The sequence below is a fragment of the Glycine soja genome, chromosome 8 (assembly GCF_004193775.1).
Source record: "Glycine soja cultivar W05 chromosome 8, ASM419377v2, whole genome shotgun sequence".
Lineage (NCBI taxonomy): Eukaryota > Viridiplantae > Streptophyta > Magnoliopsida > Fabales > Fabaceae > Glycine > Glycine soja.
Window position 1 is genome coordinate 19509529 of NC_041009.1, and position 20869 is coordinate 19530397.

A 20869-nucleotide genomic window follows, 5' to 3' on the forward strand; every position below is an offset into this window, starting at 1 on the left:
AAATGCCTGAATACCATACACAGCAGAAGTACAATAGGAACAAGGATAAGTGCATAGGATTCCTCAAAATCTGTTTCGAAAAGACTCACTCTCAGAGTCTTCATCACTTTCAGCATCACTAGGAGGCTGCCACTTGGCTACTTTTCTGACCCTTCCTTTTACTGAAACACCGGGAGTTGCAGAATGCCTCTTCCGTTGGAGTTCTTTTACCCCATCCTCTCCTACAGCAGAAGAGTGACTAAATGCACAACGAAAATAAACGAAAATCATTAAGCAAAACAAGTCTGAAACCTGGGAGAAGTTCAGGTTTTTCTGGTAACGGGTAATTTTCTTCCACAAATTTAAGCAGCAATTCTCGAGGTCCAGAAACAAAGTCATCAAGTTCAGAACCCTATCCAAAAAATGAAAGCAAGTGAGAAACTGAACTGCAGAAAACAAAATTGCTTTATGTGGAAATGAATGCAGAATTCAAATACACACATATTTTGTTACAGCTTCCTCTGTCCTAGCTTCTCCAGTACTCTGAAGACCAATGACTACAGATTTTTCTTCAACTAATGCTTGCTTCGCTAGTCTCACAGCAGCAGGGACTTTAGCAGACATACATATGTGTCTAAAGAAACGCTAGAGATTCCAAGGAGCATTAACAAACAAAAGAGTCAATGAATATTATTAGTCCAAAGACTGGCAGACAAGAGAATCAAAATACAGATGGTATATTTAGGTATCATATAAACTTCATTACTTGGTGGCTGGCCCAGTATAATCGCCATAGTTGACTAGAATTTGGTTTGTCATTTAGGAAGGCACTGGCTGACAGCAATTCTACACGTAATTCAGCCCAAAATTCTGCTGCCTTTTTATACATGTCCTAAGTTTGATATGAACAATAAGATCATCAGATGAAAATATTGAATTTAAAGGATAAATTAATTCAACAACAGATGATATAGATAACTAGACATGTTATAATTATATGAAAAGAATGTCGAACAATCTGCATCCAGAAAGCAATATACAAAAGAGAAAGAGAAAGTACATTCCTAATTTCACATACTTGAATACCTATCATATATGAGAAATATACATGCATGCATGACAGTGTATAATGTTGGCATTTGTTTATTAGAGTATTCTTACTCCACTAAGTAAAGAGTGTTGTCTTTTACCTAGTGTTAGTTGTTAACTGACAGCTGTCAGTTAGGTTGTCAGATTTCTGTTATGAGTCAGTTGGTTAACTGATTACAGTTAGGCTTTCTGTTATTCTGTTAGGTTTCTGCCAGTCTCTCTATATAGAGCTAACACAGAACCTTGTAACTTGGCTTTATAATATTCTGATCAATGAAATCAGTTTCACATTTTCTCTCTATTTTTATCATTGTTGATACAAATAAATATGATATTGACAAGCAAAACCCTAATGAAAACACAAGCAAATTGTCAGAAAAAGAAAAGGCCAATTATTTTATGCTATGCCACAAAACTAACAAACAAAACTGGTTGATGGAATTCTCTCTCTATTAGCTTATACTCTACTGATTATTATTTTCAGATGCCAGTCGATATTTTACCAGATAATTTTCATTATCTCTTCAGTGAAGAAGTTACAGTTTCAATAAATAATAGCACAAGTAAGCAACTGTGTTTCATACCATCATTTTATCCTCTAATGGTGCTTCGATAACTTCAAACTCTGCACCCTCATAGCTAAGTGTCCGACATAAATACATACCCCTGCAATAAGATAAATGAAGCAAATCTTTCGTAAGCATGTTCATTAAGTACGAGGGCTGGTGTGTACATGAAAATATTAAAACCTTGCTTTCATGTCCATGGCAACTAGTTCAAGAGCTCCAACACCCCCTCTGTCAAGAGCTCCTGGATGTATAAATTTGAATAGTTAATTTCAGACTTAGGAGATGGGGTCATCATGGCCAACAAACACATGTAGGAAGCAAGGATATAAGAAATTCTTGAGCATTTTTTTATGTAGCAGCTATAAAATATTATATTATTCATAAACAATTGTAAAATACTAGTTATCTATCATAAATGATTGTCAATCATAAAATATTATGCAAAAATGTTAGTAAAGTAATAATAATATAGGTAAAAAATGATTATCAAACAAAGAGCAGTATGTAAATGAAAATAAATACATCATCAGTTAGACAAATATGATATAATATGCCTCCAAAATGTTGCAACAATGGGCATTTGAAAGGGAAAAAATAGTGAACCAATAGATTTATCAAAAAAATTATTTATGAATGAAACAAATAGAAAAGCAAGTTTAAAGAGAGGGAGTGAGAGAGAAAGATGATCACTCGTTAAATTATATTTCCTTAAAAACAATGGGAAAAGGATGGATAAGAAACTACCTAGAAATTCCCGGAAATCAGTGAATGAAGTCCCATCTCCCCAAAGACCAAGTCGAACCATATAACCCATATTACGAGGTTCAGATGCTCCAGTTGCTGAGCAATAAACAACACGAGCTTCAGGTAGTCGATCCTGTGAAATTAGACTGCAATAACTCAGAAACCACATTTGTACCCACAATTTCAATGCTAAATATTGCAAAGTAATAATTTGACTTCAACATACACATTAATGAAAAATTGTGCATAAAGTAGGAGACACATACATAAGAGGGAGGGAGGGCATAAGGAGACAAAAAAATTTTGCAAAATAGGCACAAAAAAAAAATTAGTGGATAACTGTATAGAAGTCATTCTTGTTTCAAAACATAAAAAATAAAAAAATAACTCAGCAAAAAAAGAACTATTTATTTCCTATTAGTACTCATCTTGCATGAGGGGGGAATGGATTGTTTGAGATAGTAAGATATTAAAACTTTTGTTATGAGACCAAAATTGCATCCAAAATTTTCAATTTTAACAACTATAAAAAGACCACTCTGTGATGCCTGCCAGATCATCCACTAAAAACCAATATGCTTTTGATGTTGTAAAAAACTCAGTAGCTAATTGTCTATTTACGATCGTATTAAATAATAAATAATCAACTTAGTGAAGTTATCTAATAATGCATATTTCAAGAATCAAGATTAGATGTGCTTTTGAATCCCTTCATGAATCCACCAAAGAAACTGCTGTGCAGAAAATCAGACCTATTTATAGCACATAGACACAATGAAAACTTAAGATACACTAATGCCAAATATACTAAACAAATAAGCAGATTTCCACAATCACTTGCACTCGTTTCCTATACAAAATCTACAAATGTGAATGAACAGTGAATGTTTGAGCAAACCAAGACATGCAGAGTTCTTATCAATGAAATGCAATAATCTATACTGCAGTATTGCCTTTCGACCATAGATACCACAAATCGCAAATGTCTAACAACAACAATCATTCGTTAACCAACTAGCTAGGATCAGAACCAGTATTACAAAGACTATTGTAAAGTTTTGTATGTGGTACATGTTCAGGTACACAGCATGGGACTTTTTGTAATAGATGGTACCAAGGAATAGACTAAGTCAACTAATTTTTTTTTTTATCAGCAAAAGTAATATATATATTAATGAGTACCAGAGGTACTGTAAGTACATATAGCAGACCAGAATTGGTTACACAGCAAGTGAGGATTGCACCAGACCATGTTCTGGATACAAAGCTAAGATTACTACATATAGTTACACTAGTATGCTATCCTACTGTATTAGAAATCCGGCCCTAATATTGGATGACCAATGATTGTAGTGGATGTCAAAACCCTTCTCCAGATTTGTGAGCCATGTCCATAACACAAAGATTGCATCATCTAGCATTTGATTAGCATCGAAAGAACCATTAGAAAAGATAATGTTATTTCTTTGCTTCCAAATGGACCATGTCAAAGCTACCCACCACCATCTCCATCTAATAGCCCTCATTCCCTCCGGCCCTCAGCTAATAAATTAGTTAGGATTGGAATTTGCTAGAACTGAGTCAATATTCATAAACTTCAAAGCATACTACCACCAAGCAAAAAAACCTTCATATTATCTAATTGCCCAAAACTGAAGTTTCTGTATGGCCTAGATCCAATTATAGTCAATGGAAGTTTATTTCACAGGGATATGTTTCTTTAACACCACTGGTTTTGAACTATTTTTATTGAAAAAATAAATTTTAGAATTTTTGCCTCTGGACTTTCTACAAGTTGCATCTACTAGGCATATTAAATCAGACCACTGTTATCTTTATTTCAGCTTAGATATCACTTATCTTATAGAATGTTCATTTAGATTCACCATATTAAAAATATTCCAAAAAATACTACATATAAAAATAAATGGGGATTAGAAGTAGAACCAAAAGTATATTTAAAATACAATAGAAATATATCTTTCCAATGAATGAAGACCCACTTCAACGTAAATTCACTAAGAAAACAACATAAAAAATATAGAAACTTGTGGTCATCATTTCAAAAAATTGGAATGAAGAACAAACCTGGATATCAACCACTGCTTCTCCAGTTCGTGTCGGCTGACTACCAGATTCAGGGACCAAATTTTTTGCTTTGTGACACTGCAATGAACCATTTAAACATTAGTAACAAAAAGGTGAATAATTTAAAAATTGAATCCAAGAAGCACTTGAAATAACAATTAAAGACTCAAAATAAACATTGGAAACAGTAAAAAAGATAAGCTGAGATGAGAGAGAGAGAGAGAGTCAGAGAGAGAGAGGGGGGGGGGGGTGAGAGTAAGAGATAGGAGAGAAAGAGAGAGACCAAGAGTGGATTCCCAATGGACACCAACTAGGAACAAGGATGGGCACCAGCAACAATACAACCGAACAAACTGGAGGGATCAAAACGACATATCCTCCTTCTATTTCACACGATTCTCAGACGAGATCAGCGAGAAGGAACTGTGGTATCAATTCAGAAAATGGGGAGATGTGAGGGAGATATTCATCTCCAAACATAGAAATAAGAATGGGAGAAGATACGGTTTTGCAAGATTCAAGGGTGTTAACGACGTGCACACACTAGAAAGGCAGTTGGACAGCATTGTCATCGGAAGAATGAAGCTATTTTTGTCAACATTCCAAAATATGAGAGACAGAGGGGTGGAAGAACAAGTTCAGAGGCCAAGGAGAAGGGACAAATGCAGCAGAAGGACCACGCAGTACCACACCCTGGTCATCGCGGAGAAAGAACAACCCACGTATCGTATGCAGAGGTGGTCGCGAGGAAAGGAAAGATGAAGACACCACAAGGTGACGAAGGTGGACTAACCTCAATGCACCTCGAGGTCTCGTCGGAAATGAAGAAAAGGCTCGGTGATGCTTGGGTAGGGAGACTGACAAATCCGGCGAAGTTCGAAAATGTAGAAGATGAATTTAGATGGGAGTGCGGAGTGGATATCTCCTCCAAATACATGGGGGATGACATGGTATTGTTGCTCGGGCTAAATGATGCAAAAGCAAAACAACTAATCCAAGAAGAAAGTCACGGTATGCCCCCCCTGTTTTACTCGTTGCAGAAGTGGAACCTGAGCCTGCGCCCGGACTATACGCTGACATGGGTCCAATGTTGGGGGATCCCGATCCTAGCATGGGATTCAACAAAGATCAGACAGATAGTCAGTATCATGGGAGAGATGGTGGAGGTTGACGATGAAGTCGATGAATGCAGGAAATTGGATAGAGCACGGGTGCTCATAAAAACACCCTGGAAGCCCGCCATTCAACACACCGTAGTTGTTCACATAGATTCAGAAGTGTATCATGTTCGTATCTTGGAGGGATGCGGAAATAACTCAGCAATGTGCCAGTGTCGAAGAAGCAGAGGTACAGGCTCGTCGGAGGAGGAAATCGACTCCGATGGAAGCTTTATGGCTTCCCCGACATCGGTGAGGACAATGATGATGGAAATGGAAGATGGTGCGTCGCAGTTGGGAGCGCAACCAAACAAGGAGGATCCACGGCAGAAAGAATGGAGAGGAGCAGGCAACGGCGCCGAAGACCAGTCCTCGCAGTTACCCAGCGGTCCACCTGAAGGAAGCTCCATGGGCCTCCCGACATCGGGGCGGATTATCGCACCGGAAATGGAAGATGATGCATGGCAGCTGAGAACACAGCCAAACATCATGGTGCCGCGGCGGAAACAGGGCAAAGGAGAAGGAGATGGCGTCGACGACCAGCCCTCGCGGTTACCCAGCGGTCAAACTGAAACACAGCGACCACTGGGTAATGGTAAATCCCCGCGGACAAAGGCACAACAACAGAAATCAAATGAGGGGCAAACCAAATCAGGAAAGGGTGAAGAACGGACGGCGGGAGGACCAAGGCGCAGTGCATGCACCATGTTCGATGAAGAAAAAAGTGAGGATGGAAGGGGAAAGTCTGCGGGCAGGGATAATGGCACAGCAAGAAAAGAAAAGAGCTTTAAAGGTGAAAGTAGCTTGGTGGACAATAGAGGCTACGTGGCAGGAAATTTTAGAAGGGAGGAAAAAGGGGTAAAAGGTAGAGACGGGGAGGAGTTGGATAGCTCAACTGAAATGGGCTTTACTACCTACAGCCCTATTAAAACCCAATCAGTCAAGGAGTGTAGCCCACAGAATAAAAAGACAGATTCAGCTATCTCCTGGAAAGTGTATTCCCGAACCAGGAGGTATAAAAAGCAAGTGCAAGATGGAAATGCCAACTATGAAGCCCAAACCAATGGCTTAGTAATACACACAACACCAACACAGCAGCAACAAAATAAAGAAAGCACACAGCAGCAGCAAATAATGGCCACAGACAAGGGTTGAACGCCACTGCAGCCCAATAATGATCTCGGAGGAGTAACATCACCTCAGGATGAAGGGGGGATACAGGATTAGAAGAAAGCAAATTGCAAGATGCAATAGAGCTGTGGGAATTAGCAACAAAGTTGGGGGTAAGTGGAGTGGAAGACCAAGGGAAGTTGGTTGAAAAAATTATGACAATGGAAGAGAGAGATAAGAAAGAAGCAGAAAGGTTGGGGATTAGGAGGCATAATTTATGAATATTATCACTTACAATGTAAGAGGGTTAGGGAGGGGGGTGAAATGGTCAACAATAAGGAGACTGATTAAAAAAGAAAGTGTAGATATGATGTGCATTCAGGAAACTAAGAAGGAGTCAATAGAGAAATCAATGTGTCAGGCATTGTGGGGGGATGCTGATGTGGCTTGGGAAATGCAGCCGGCAAATAATACAACAGCAGGGGGAATATTATGTATGTGGAGTGAAAAAATATTCAAACTGGAAAGGAAAGTTATTGACAATGGGTTCATTTTATTGACAGGCCAGTGGGTTAAAGAGGCACAGCAGGTTCACATAATGTCCATATATTCACCATGTGATACTCACAACAAAAGAACATTATGGGAAGCCATCAGACAGCTGAAATCATCAAACCAAGGGGGCTTATGGTGCATCTCAGGGGATTTCAACAACATCAGAGACCAATCAAAGAGAGCGGGAGTATGCCAAAGGGGGGTAGAGGAGAGCAGTATAAAAGAGTTCAACGAATGGATTGAAGACGTGGAGAAAGAGGAGGCACCTTGGGTGGGTAGAAAGTTCACGTGGTTCAGACCCAATGGAGAGGCAAGGAGTAAGTTAGACAGATTTATGGTATCCCCAAAGTGGCTTGCTAAATGGCTCGGATGCACACAGCATCCATTGGACAGCAACTTCTCTGATCATTGCTCGGTTCTGCTTAGATCCAAGTGTATTGATTGGGGTCCAAAGCCGTTCAGAATCCTTGACTGCTGGCTATTGGATAAATCATTCAAGTCAATTGTGAAGGAGTGCTGGACAGCCAATCATCAGAGGGGTTGGGGAGGATACGTACTTAAAGAAAAAATAAAGAAATTGAAAGAAAGGTTGAAGATATGGAACAGAGAGCAGTATGGTGATACTTTTCAGAAATATAAGAAGATTGAGAAGGAGTTAAACAACCTGGAAGTGAGCACAAGTGATAGACTACTTTCCCTTCAAGAGGTGATTACCAGGAAACAGCTCCAAGAAGATCTGTGGGTAGCTGCACAAACCCACGAATCTTTGCTAAGGCAAAAGGCGAGATCTAGATGGGTTAAAGAAGGCGATTGCAATTCCCGATATTTTCATTTGCTGGTTAATGCAAGCCGTAGAAGTAACTCTTTGAACGGAGTGTGAATTGATGGAGCATGGACTGAAGATCCAGCAAGAGTAAAAGAGGAAGCTAGATCATTTTTTTTCCACCGGTTCCAAGAAACTGACCAAAACAGACCCCGCTTAGATGGTATTCGCTTCCAGACCATAGGTCATCACCAAAATGACATGCTATCGGGGAGATTTCAGGAAGAGATAAAGGACGCAGTTTGGGGGTGTGGGAGTGACAAAAGCCCAGGCCCAGATGGAATTAATTTCAAATTTATAAAGCAATTCTGGCATATAATTAAGCCTGATGTCCTGCAGTTCCTGGATGAATTCTATGTCAATGGAAATTTTCCCTCCTGGATGAATTCTATGTCAATGGAATTTTTCCAAGAGGATGTAATGCCTCTTTCATAGTTCTAATCCCAAAGGTGAAGAATCCACAAGCTCTGGGCGAATACAGACCTGTATCACTCATTGGATGTATGTACAAGATAGTGGCCAAAATTCTAGCCAATAGATTGAAGAAGATCATGCCATGTATAATAGATGAAAGACAATCAGCATTCATAGAGGGCAGACAATTGTTACAAAGTGCATTGATAGCAAATGAAGTGGTTGACGAGGCTAACAGAACTCAAAGACCTTGCATTGTCTTCAAAGTGGACTATAAGAAGGCATATGATTCTGTCTCCTGGGACTTCTTATTTTATATGCTCAGAAGGTTGGGGTTTTGCTTCAAATGGATAAAGTGGATAGAGGGGTGCTTGAAATCTGCATCTATTTCACTATTGGTAAATGGTAACCCCTTGTCTGAGTTCATTCCACAAAGAAGGCTTAGGCAAGGGGATCCGTTAGCACCCTTTCTCTTTAATATTGTTGCTGAGGCGTTGAATGGGTTGATGAGAGAGGCTGAGAAACAAAACTTATTCAGGGGATTCCGAGTGGGCTCAAATAATGTGGATATTAGCATCCTCCAATATGCGGATGACACCATTTTTTTTGGAGAGGATTCGATGGAGAATGTTAAGGCTATCAAGGCAATTCTGCAGACTTTTGAGATGGTTTCTAGCCTTAAAATTAACTTTGCAAAAAGTTGTTTTGGTGCATTTGGAATGTCAGATAGGTGGAAGAGGGAAGCAGCCAGTTGTTTGAATTGTAGCTTGTTGTCCATCCCGTTTGTTTACCTAGGCATACCTATAGGGGCAAACCCTAGACGGTGTCACATGTGGAATCCTATTCTTGAAAAGTTTGAGAGAGCTCTAAATAAAGACACCTTTCATTTGGGGGGAGAGTGACTCTTATTCAGTCCGTCTTACCTTCGTTGCCTATTTACTTTTTATCTTTTTTCAGGATTCCTAAGAAAGTGGTGGAGAAGCTAGTGTCTATACAAAGAAGATTCCTATGGGGAGGTGGCATAGATCAAAACAAGATTGCTTGGGTCAAATGAGACACAGCATGCCTCCCTAAAGAGAAAGGGGGATTGGGAATCAAGGACATCAATACCTTCAACATCGCCCTGCTAGGCAAATGGAGGTGGAATCTATTTCAGCATGAAGGACAATTGTGGGCTAGGGTTCTGGAGTCTAAATATGGAGGTTGGAGGGGATTGGATGAAGCACATCAAGACAATCATGAGTCAATTTGGTGGAGGGATCTAAAGATGGTCGTTCAAAACTCACAACAGGGGATGGAGCTGAGTAATAGCATAGAGTGGAGGCTTGGCTGTGGAGATAGAATCAAATTTTGCGAGGATAAGTAGGTAGATGGAGAGGAATCATTGGCAGCAAAATATCCCAGACTGTACCTAATATCGTGCCAACAAAACCATATTATCCAGCAGATGGGAGGATTTAGGGAAGAAGAGTGGGAGTGAAACTTTTTGTGGAGGAGGCCATTGTTTGACAATGAGATACCAATGGCTATAAATTTCTTACAACATGTTGAAAGTAAGGCTATCCAGATACATCAATAAGATGAACCAGAGTAGGAGAGAGATGAGAGAGAAAGATAGAGAGAGAGAGAGAGACAGAGATAGAGAGAGGGCAGGACAACGAGGGAGAGTGAGTGAGAGAGTAAGGGAGAACGGGAGAGAGAGAGCGACAGAGAATCGAGCGGAGACACGGAGGGAGAGGGGTCGCACTGCAGTCAGAGATACACCGAGAGCAAGGCGTAGAAAGGAACACTCCGATGGAAGGAACGCGTCCAGAAGAGGGAGATACTCTTTCGAAGCAAACACAATCTATGAAGAAGATCGAGAACATAGCGACACTCGGTCTAATCAACAGCAGGGCGCATGGATACAAGTGAGGGGTAGGAGAAAGAATGAGAAGAAGACCCTGCCAGAGTTTGGAAGGGAAGTGGATGGACATTATGCTTGTGGTCGGAATATCAGCGCGGAAGGGGATCAACTCTTGCCTGGAGGGACAGACCAGACGTAACCTCCTTCTATTTTTCCCATTTCCCTTATTTTGTTCAAGAAAAACAACTCTGGAGGATTTTCCAGGAGTGGGGAAAAGTATGGGAGGTTTTCATACCCACGAAGAGGAACAAACAAGACCATAGATATGGTTTTGTACATTTCAAAGGGGTGGAGAATGAAGATAGGTTGGAGAGAAAGCTTGATAATAATATATACATAAATGACATGAAGATGTTCGTCAATAAACCAAAATTTCAGAGAGGAGGATATAAGGCAGATAATACTCAAACAGGGACCATAAGCAGAACAGGAGGTCAAATCATGGAGGACGAACCTTTTCACCAACCGAAACATCACCACACCCTGCCGTCTAAGACTAAGACTTATGCGGAAGTGGTGAAGCAACATAACTTGCAGGAAGGAAAAGGGGTACAGGGGATTACGTCGGGGGAAGCAATAACAGACGATAAAATAGAGCCTATAGTCATCCAAACAGAGAAGTCGAAGACAAAATGGCTTGATAAGGTGTGGGTGGGTCATCTAAAAAACGAAGGTATGTTTGACAGAGTGGAAGAGGAGCTACAGGAGATGCAGGGACTGGGTGGAACGGAGGTGAAATCGGCATATTGGGGAGAGGATATGGTCATTCTTCATGACTTAGACGAGGTAACAGTTAACATCATCAATCAAAGAGAACTTGTTACAGGCGCGACTCCTTTCTCCTCCATTCAGAAGTGGACGCCGATGATGGTGCCGTCGTATCGCTTAACATGGCTTCTCATTTGGGGAGTTCCGTTGCAAGCGTGGGATGCAGAATATATAGCAGATATCGTGGCGACCTGTGGTGAGCTGGTGGAGTTAGACCCGGCAACGGAAGACAAGTCGAGGATGAATATCGCTCGAGTTCTGATTCGCACGAAGGGGAAACCACTTATTGCTCAAAAGCTCAGCGTCATAGTGGATGGTTGTAGACATTCGTTGGAGGTGAGAGAGGATACGGTTTCCGGGTGGGGAAGAAAGAGGAGGTTGAAACCAAACGAGGGACTCTTTTCGTCACCTTTCTCCACCGACATGGAGGATGAAGATGATGAGCCAAACACCTATGACCATCGATGGATATCGCCCGACGGCCTCACGGTCAGCAACGTCGGCGCGTCTCCTACCCAAAGGCCGTCGTTTGGTAAGAGAATCCACCGTCGGGGCCGCCGGGATTCAGGTTCCTGTTCGCGGCGAAGGAACGATGTCCGTGGTAGCACGGCTGACGTGTCACCACGTCGTTCGAGCACGCCTCCACGCGTCACGAAGGTCCTGAACCAAGCCAGGTTGGACCAGACCGAGGGCAACGGTCCTCTCCCTACGGGCATGCACGATTTTGGAAGGTCTGGTCCTAGGTTTCCCTGCCCAACCCAATCTCAGATACCTGTTGTGGAAACTGCAGCTGCAGGGCCTCTGTTGAATATCTCTCGGTCAATGGATGCTTTTGACAAAACGAATGACCAAGGGGCCCTGGAAGAATATCCTTCGGTCAATGGATCTGAGGGATCTCCAGTGGTCAATCAGAATTCAAATTTATTGGGTCCGGCTGATAGAGACTTTGCAATGTTTTCCCACGGTGTGAAGGAGGATGAAGTAAATAGGAAGGTGGGCTTGGAAAATAAAGGCCCAGTTACAGAAGAGGGCAAGTCCATCTCTTCTCTTAAAGTGTATAGCAGAAGAAAGACTGGGCAAATAGCAAAGTTTATGGCCCGTTTAAATCTAGGCCCAGTTTTAAATGAAATTGGAAGTGAAGAGGAAACAAGGAAGGTGGTCTCAGACAGCATTTTTGATGAAAATAACGAAAGGAATGTTCATCGCGACATACCCTCAGGCCCATTGACTCCTAAACAGGATCCCCCCCACATAGTCCCAATCCCCCTAGCAGCTTTAATAATGATTTCTCTGGTGTGGAAGATGAAGAGCACTGGGAGATAGCCCGACAATTGGGTATATCATTTCCTGTAAACATCAAAAACAGGGGTAAGGAGAAGTTGGATGTGGATAACACAGGATATTCATTTGCAGCATCAGCAGAGATGGGAAATAATACAAATGACCCATGAATATTCTGTCTCTCAATACTAGAGGTCTGGGCAGTGGAGTCAAGAGATCAGCCATCCGAAAATTAACTCTGGCCAACAAAATTGATGTTCTTTGCTTACAAGAAACTAAGAAGGTCTCCATTGATAAGAAGCTTTGTCAATACTTGTGGGGGGATAGTAATGTTACCTGGGAATGTCTCCCTTCTAATAACACAGCAGGTGGCTTGTTATGTATCTGGAATAATGATTCCTTTGTGGTGTATAGGAGGGCTGTGGGTAGTGGTTTTATTTTGCTGGAAGGCTTGTGGGTAAAGGAAAACAAGAAAGTCATCATCACTAATGTTTATGCGCCATGTGATTTACAAGGGAAGAGATCCTGCATCTGAAATCCTCTTACCAAAGTGATATGTGGTGCATTTTAGGAGATTTCAACTCCATAAGAAATCAAAATGAGAGAATGAGTTCATCTCAGAATCTGGTCAACTCATCCAGTATTGATGAATTTAATTCCTGGATCTCTCATATGGCCTTAGAAGAGGTTAGATCTATAGGCAGGAAGTATACTTGGTTCAGACCTAATGGTAGTGCCATGAGTAAGTTGGACAGGTTCTTCATTTCTGATAATTGGTTGATTCAGTGGCCTGACACAACACAGTTTGTTCTAGATAGAGATTTTTCAGATCATTGTCCTATCCTTCTAAGATCCAAAAGTGTTGATTGGGGTCCTAAGCCTTTCAAGGTCATGGACTGGTGGTTGCAGGACAAGGGTTTTCAGGAAATGGTGATCCTTAAGTGGAGCAATTACCACCCTAGTGGATGGGGAGGATATGCCCTCAAGAAAAAATTGAAGTTCATTAAAGCTTGCATTCGACAGTGGAGCTCATCCAATGGAGTAATTGATGCTAAGAAAATTCAGGATTTAAAGGAGCTGAATGCTTTGGAGGCTGGTAGTTCTGACAGAATTCTGAATCAATCAGAAGTGGAGCTCAAGAAGTCTTTGCAGGAGCAATTGTGGCATGCTGCTAATGCCTATGAATCTTTGCTGAGGCAAAAGGCTAGAGTGAAATGATTAAAGGAAGGGGACAGAAATTCAGCTTACTTCCACAAGCTGATAAATCATAGAAGAAGACATAATGCCATTCAAGGATTGATCATTGATGGGGAATGGGTTCAGGACCCTAGTAGGGTCAAAACTGAGGCTTTCAATCATTTCAAAGATAGATTTTCTGAGCAGAATTTTAATAGACCAACCCTGGATGGTGTGCAGCTACCTTCCATTGGTCAAAGCGAGAATGAAGCCCTTGTGGCCAGATTTTCTGATGCAGAAATAACCTCAGCTGTGTGGGACTGTCATGGTGATAAAAGCCCGGGCCCGGACGGACTCAATTTCAATTTTATCAAGAAGTTTTGGAAGACTTTGAAGCCTGACTTTGTGCGTTTCTTGGATGAGTTTTATTATAATGCTTCTTTCCCAAAAGGAAGCAATGCCTCTTTCATAGCTCTTATTCCCAAGATCAAGGATCCCCAAGCTCTTAACGATTACAGGCCAATCTCTCTTATAGGTTGTGTCTACAAAGTTGTATCCAAGGTCTTGGCTAATAGATTAGCCCTTATTTTACCTCAGCTGATTGATGAAAGGCAAACAACCTTTATGAAAGGAAGGCATATTTTGCATGGAGTGATGATAGCTAATGAGGTCATAGCTGAAGCTAAATCAAAAAATAAATCTTGCATGTTCTTCAAGGTTGATTTTGAAAAAGCTTACGACTCGGTCTCTTGGGGCTTTCTTAACTATATGATGTTAAGGATGGGTTTTTGTGAAAGGTGGAGAAAGTGGATCCATGGCTGCCTTGCTACTGCATCAGTGTCCATTTTAATTAATGGAAGTCCCACTTCGGAGTTTGCACCCAAGAGAGGTTTAAGGCAGGGTGACCCCCTTGCTCCCCTCCTTTTTAATTTGGTGGAAGAAGGGCTTACAGGATTAATGAGGACAGCCATATCCAAAAATCTGTACAGCAGTTATCAAGTTGGAAGTTTGAAGGAAGATATAAATATTCTGCAATATGCAGATGACACTCTATTCTTTGGAAAGGCTATGTCAGCCAATGTCAGAGTTATAAAGTCTATCTTATCATGTTTTGAGTTGGCTTCTGGACTCAGGATCAACTATTCAAAAAGTCAGTTTGGATGCATTGGAAAATCTGAGGAATGGTGTAGAGATGCGGCCCTTTTTCTCAACTGCAGGCAGATGAATATTCCTTTCTTGTACCTAGGAATTCCAGTGGGGTCTAGTCCGAAAAGTGGGAGTGTTTGGCAGCCTATCATCAACAAATTTCAGACCAAGCTGGCATCTTGGAAGCACAGATGTCTCTCCATGGGGGGCAGAATTACCATTATCAACTCTGTTCTGACAGCAATGCCTATTTATTTGTTGTCTTTCTACAGAATTCCCAAAAAAGTTGCTCAGAAAATAGTAGCTATTCAAAGAAATTTCCTTTGGGGTGGTGGCAATGACACATATAAGATCCCTTGGGTTAAATGGGATACAGTCTGTTTACCTAAAGCTAGAGGTGGATTGGGTATTAAAGATTTGAACAAGTTCAATGAAGCCTTGCTAGGCAAATGGGGGTGGCAGTTGGCAAACAATCCTCATCAGCTGTGGGCTAGAATTTTAGTGTCTATATATGGGCGATGGCATGCCTTATTACATGGTAGAGGTAGTGTTGACAGTTCTCCTTGGTGGAAGGATTTAAAATCTATCTTCCAGCAGCAACACCAGTGTAGTTTGGCCACTAACTTGAGGTGGAAGGTGGGTAATGGGGCCAGAATCCAGTTCTGGAAAGACAAATGGAGGGAAGAGGATATAACCCTTAAAGACAAATACCCTGTTTTATATCAGGTGAGTCAGCAACAGGACCTTACTATTAATTTGATGGGTCAGAATGTTGAAAATGGGTGGGACTGGAAGTTCCAATGGAGGAAAAATTTTTTCGATCATGAAATTGATATGGTGGCAGCTTTCATGGATGAGATTGATGGGGTTCAGATTCACTCCTCTAGAATGGATCATCTCACTTGGAGGGCTGACCCTAGTGGATCCTATTCCACAAAGTCAGCATACATTTTTCTCATGGAAGATGGCAGTTCAGAATATGAAGATAATGCTTCCAGGTTTATGTGGAATCTGAAAATTCCTCCAAGAGCAGCTGCATTCTCTTGGAGAATTTTTAAAGATAGGTTGCCTACTAAGGCTAACTTAAGAAGGAGGCAGGTGTGCCTTTCATCGTATTCCTGCCCTTTATGTGAAGGAGAGGAGGAAACTATTGGTCATGTCATGTTCGATTGCACTAGAACTAGATGCCTTTGGTGGGAGGCTTTGAGATGGGCTGACAGAGTGGGTCCCTTCAACACTGATCCAAAAGATCACTTCATCCAATTCTCAAGCTGGAGTAGCAAAAGATGTATAGACAATAGATGGGCAGTGCTTTGGATAGCTTTATCTATGACTATTTGGAAGCATAGAAATTCAATGGTTTTTAATAACCAGAATTTCAACTCCGAAAAAGTCATGGATGAAGCTTTATTTCATTCCTGGGCCTGGTTAAAATGTATGGACAAAGATTTCCATATTCATTTTAATCAATGGTCCACTAGTTTGAGGGAGGAGTTGTCTTAGGGGTGGTTTCTTTTTGGCTTCAGCTAATGTTATTTTGTAATTTTCAGATGGGTTAGGCATTTTTGCCTTGTACTCTTTATCCTGTATGCAGCACACCTAGTACTGCATTATATATAATATTATATATCGATTTTTGCTGTGCAAAAAAAAAAAGGCTATCCAGATACAAAGAAGAGATGACTGGGTGTGGACACCAGATCCAAGTGGGCAATATACGGCGAAAAGTGCTTACAGGATGATGATGGGGGGAGCAACAGATGGGACACAGGATAGGGATTTTGAGGAGCTGTGGAAGATGAAGGTTCCAACCAAATTTGCAGTGTTCGCTTGGAGGCTGCTTAGAGACAGGTTGCCAACTAAAACAAATCTTCACAGGAGACAAGTAGAGATCGATAATAGGACCAGCCCATTTTGCAGAAGCACGGAGGAGGAAGCGGGACACTTGTTCTTTCATTGCACTAAAATCATCCTTATGTGGTGGGAATCCTTGTCTTGGGTGAACAATGTGGGAGTTTTTCCACAAGATCCAAGACAACATTTCCTCCAACATGGATCTATAGTGGCTGATGGACTAAGAACTAATAGATGGAAATGCTAGTGGTTGGCTGTCACTTGGACTATTTGGAAGAAAACGAATGACATAATCTTCTCCAATGACTCCTTCGACATCAACTAAATGATGGAAGAGGCAGCTTTCCTCACCTGGAAATGGCTTAGGAATTTGGAGAAGGACTTTGTAATTCATTTTAATCAATGGTCTAGTAACCTAAGAGAAGGGTTTGTGTGTCACTAGAGGATATAACCATAGATTAATAGTAGAGTTTAACATCAGGGTATGGCCTGGCTGTGGTTCCTAACCAGACTCCATTTAGTCTGTATTGGAACCAGAGTAAGGGCAATTATATAGCTGTACTTTAGTACCTCTGGTACTCAATTTATTTATTAATATATATATTATGTTTGCTGATAAAAAAAAATCAAAATAAACATTGGAAATATCAATTGACATCAGCAAATATTTCCATACCTCATCAAAAATTATAAGACCATCAAACCCTGGTCCACACCACTGTATGAGCTGCTGGAGACGAGAACGACCTTTCTCAGAAGATGCTATGAGGCTATTGTACGTCGAAAAAACAACTCCCTCCCTGACCCCAACAGACTTTGAATCAAGCTTAGAATAAGGCAGTTTGTTCAAAGCATGCACTGGATATAGGGAAAAGAAAAGGAAGATATTTAATTTGTAATAACAATGTAATATCGATAAAATAATTACCATAACTTTTTAAACAAAAGTCTACAACACAGTTACACAAACACCTGAAATGGACTGCAAAAGAAAATTTCTCCCAGGAAGATAACAAAGCAACAGAAAACTTTCATGCTTTGGATTAAAAAAAGCATAATTAGAGATAAGAATGTACACAAGAGAAGGATAATAACAAATGATCTGTCCTAAAACAGCTAGTGCGTATGATCCAACACAACAGCAGGACATGGAAGGGGCATAGCACCACCAGTACAATCTATATATATTGTAGAATCAGTAATTAGCCTAAATGCCAAATAATACTTTTAAGGTGTCCTTTGGTACGCATACAAAATGGAGTGGAACATTCTGTACCCCTTAATTGAATCAAAATATACTGCTTTTTTAATGTATGTTCTAATCGGTTCAACTTTTAAAATGAACCAAACACAGAACAGAGCCCATGTGATATGTTTTGTCCCCTTCTAACCTGTCAACATTGGCTACCTAAAAGTCTAGGTCAAACTAGTATAGTGCAACTAGTACAAGTCTGGCCTTTCTAATGCTAATGCTCTGGATTAGAAGTGAATTAGTGAAAGAAAGAAATGCAAAAGAAAGCAATAGGTAGGATAGAAATAAAAGAGAAATAGAGTGAAAAAGATTTATTGTTTGGATGTCTTAGAATTTAGGTTTGAACCTAACTCAACCCCAAAAGCTAGGGTGAGGGTTGGCCCCCTACATAGATACATTATCTTGGCATTATCTCTAGTTAATGTGGGATTTAGCACTTGGGTTTTTCTTAATACACCCCTCATGTGTAGTACTGTGAGACTTGGTGCAAAGATAATATGGTAGGTGGCCCAATATAAAAATGCCAGTGCGCCTTATGACGCCACCATTTTATTTTTTTTTTGGAAGGCAAAAATATAGTATTATTAATAGAAACATAACAGTACCAGAAGTACTGAGAATAGCAAATACAAGGCACCCAAGGCGCCACCTTCCAAAAGCAAAACCCAACAAAAACCCCACCTCATAAGGAGATATTACAAATTAACCAAAGAACTCCGAAAGATTGGTAGACCAATGGTTAAATAGAATATTGAAACCTTTCTCCCTAGCTTTAAGCCAAGACCAAGCAAGAAATAAAGCATCATCCATCAGGTTCAAAAGGGGTGCCCTTAAACAACAGGGAATTCCTATGCTGCCAAATGGTAATAGTTAAAGCAATCCACCATACACACCACCTACTATGATTCCTCTCTGCACCAAAGCCATCACAGAATTGAATAAAATGTCTAGCAGGGTCATCTGAATTGCCTATGGAGGGCCTCCCTTCACAAATTGCCTATGGCAGTTAGCAAAAAATCCACCAATGGCTCTATTTAACAACACTGCCCCCAATTCATTCTAATTCATGGGAAGGGGGGCAAGGAGAAGGTTTTTTCGTCGACCCCACAAATAAAACTCTTACTATTTCTCCTCTCAAACAAACAATGGAAAATTGATATTTCTATCCTACCTCTCTCTCCTTTCCATTTCTTTCCAATCTTTCTGTGCAAGCAAAGGTAAGGCTACATATATAAGAAGATTCCCAAAACAAAAGAATCATTTTATTCTAACATCCTGTACAAACAAAGGTAAGACTACATATCTAAGATCATAAATGGCTACATAAATGGCCAGACAGCACCAGCTTCACCTTGGACAGAAATTTCTCAGATCATTGCCCAATTTTGCTAAGGGCTAAAATCACTGATTGGGGGCCAAAACCATTTAGGGTGTTTGATTGCTGGCTGAAAGAAAAATCTTTTGAACAGATGGTTAAACAGTGTTGGTCAAACACACAACCAACAGGCTGGGGAGGCTTTGCACTCAAGGTAAAAATTAAAAAGCTGAAGGAGGCAATGAAGGTGTGGAACAAGGAGCAGTTTGGAGATTCATTGAAGAGAGTACAAAGAATCGAAGCAGATTTAAGCAGATTGGAAGATGCAAGCAGCAGTAGGCAGCTGTCCTCTCATGAAATGATGACTCGTAAGAAACTAGGAGCTATGGTCGGTGGCACAATCTCACGAATCCTTGATGAGACAAAAGGCAAGGATAAGGTGGATTAAGGAAGGGGATTGTAACACACGCTACTTCCACTTGTTGATGAATGCTAGACGCACAAAGGATGCAATCAGAGGATTACTCATAGATGGATCATGGGTAGATGATCCCATAAAAGTGAAAAAGGAGATCTGCAGTTTCTTTAATAACAGATTTATTGAACCTGATCAGTGCAGACCAGTCCTCAATGGAATCAGGTTCAGGGCCATTGGACAGCAGCAAAATGACATGCTGGTGGGAGCTTTTTTGGAGGAAGAAATCAGGGCAGCGGTATGGGACTGCGGAAGCAAAAAAAGCCCGGGACCGGACGGCCTAAACTTTAAATTTGTAAAACAGTTCTGGGAGACTCTAAAGCCCGACATCATTCGCTTTCTCACTGAATTCCATGCAAATGGGGTCTTCCCGAGGGGCAGCAATGCATCATTTATTACCCTGATCCCAAAGCGAAAAAATCCACAAAATCTCAATGAATATAGACCTATTTCTCTAATAGGCTATATTTATAAGATTGTTGCCAGAAATAATTGATGACAGGCAGTCAGCTTTCATAAGTGGAAGACAATTGCTGCACAGCGTATTGATTGCTAATGCGGCAGTGTAAGAAGCGCGGAGATGTAATAAGTCATGCTTGGTATTCAAAGTGGATTACAAAAGAGCCTATGATTCCGTATCGTGGATGTTTCTATCATATATGATGAACAGATTAGGATTTTGCCCCAAATGGATTAGCTGGATAGAGGGCTGTCTCAAATCAGCCTTAATTTCCGTGCTGGTTAATGGCAGCCCCACACATGAATTCATTCCTCATAGAGGTCTGCGACAAGGTGACCCACTAGCGCCTCTACTTTTCAATATTGTTGCGGAAGGTTTAACTGGCTTAATGAGAGAAGCATTGGCTAAGGGCCTCTTCAGCAGTTTCTGTGTGGGAAAGGACAGAACACCGATTAATATTCTGCAATATGCAGATGATACTATTTTCTTTGGAGAAGCCACAATGCAAAATGTGAAGACAATTAAGTCGATACTGAGAAGCTTCGACCTTGTATCCGGCTTGAAGATAAACTTCGCAAAGAGCAGCTTCGGGGTAATTGGGAAGTCTAATCAATGGCGGAAGGAGGCGGCTGAATACCTTAATTGCAGAATTTTGTCCTTGCCATTTAAGTATTTGGCATCCCCATTGGGGATAATCCAAGGCGTAGT

At 40.9% G+C, this 20869-nt stretch overlaps 1 protein-coding gene across 1 annotated transcript in view; it reads right to left on the minus strand.

Moving 5' to 3' along the window:
- LOC114422612 (protein FORGETTER 1-like) overlaps positions 1-20869 on the minus strand; it is a 74586-nt gene that overhangs the window by 33367 nt on the left and 20350 nt on the right. The window contains exons 6-14 of the mRNA XM_028389059.1: positions 17336-17517; positions 4470-4547; positions 2382-2514; positions 1818-1878; positions 1653-1734; positions 746-871; positions 481-624; positions 292-391; positions 90-221 (exon numbers count right to left, since the gene is read on the minus strand). Coding sequence (XP_028244860.1) covers positions 90-221; positions 292-391; positions 481-624; positions 746-871; positions 1653-1734; positions 1818-1878; positions 2382-2514; positions 4470-4547; positions 17336-17517 — 1038 coding nt within the window. The remainder of the gene's footprint in view (positions 1-89; positions 222-291; positions 392-480; positions 625-745; positions 872-1652; positions 1735-1817; positions 1879-2381; positions 2515-4469; positions 4548-17335; positions 17518-20869) is intronic.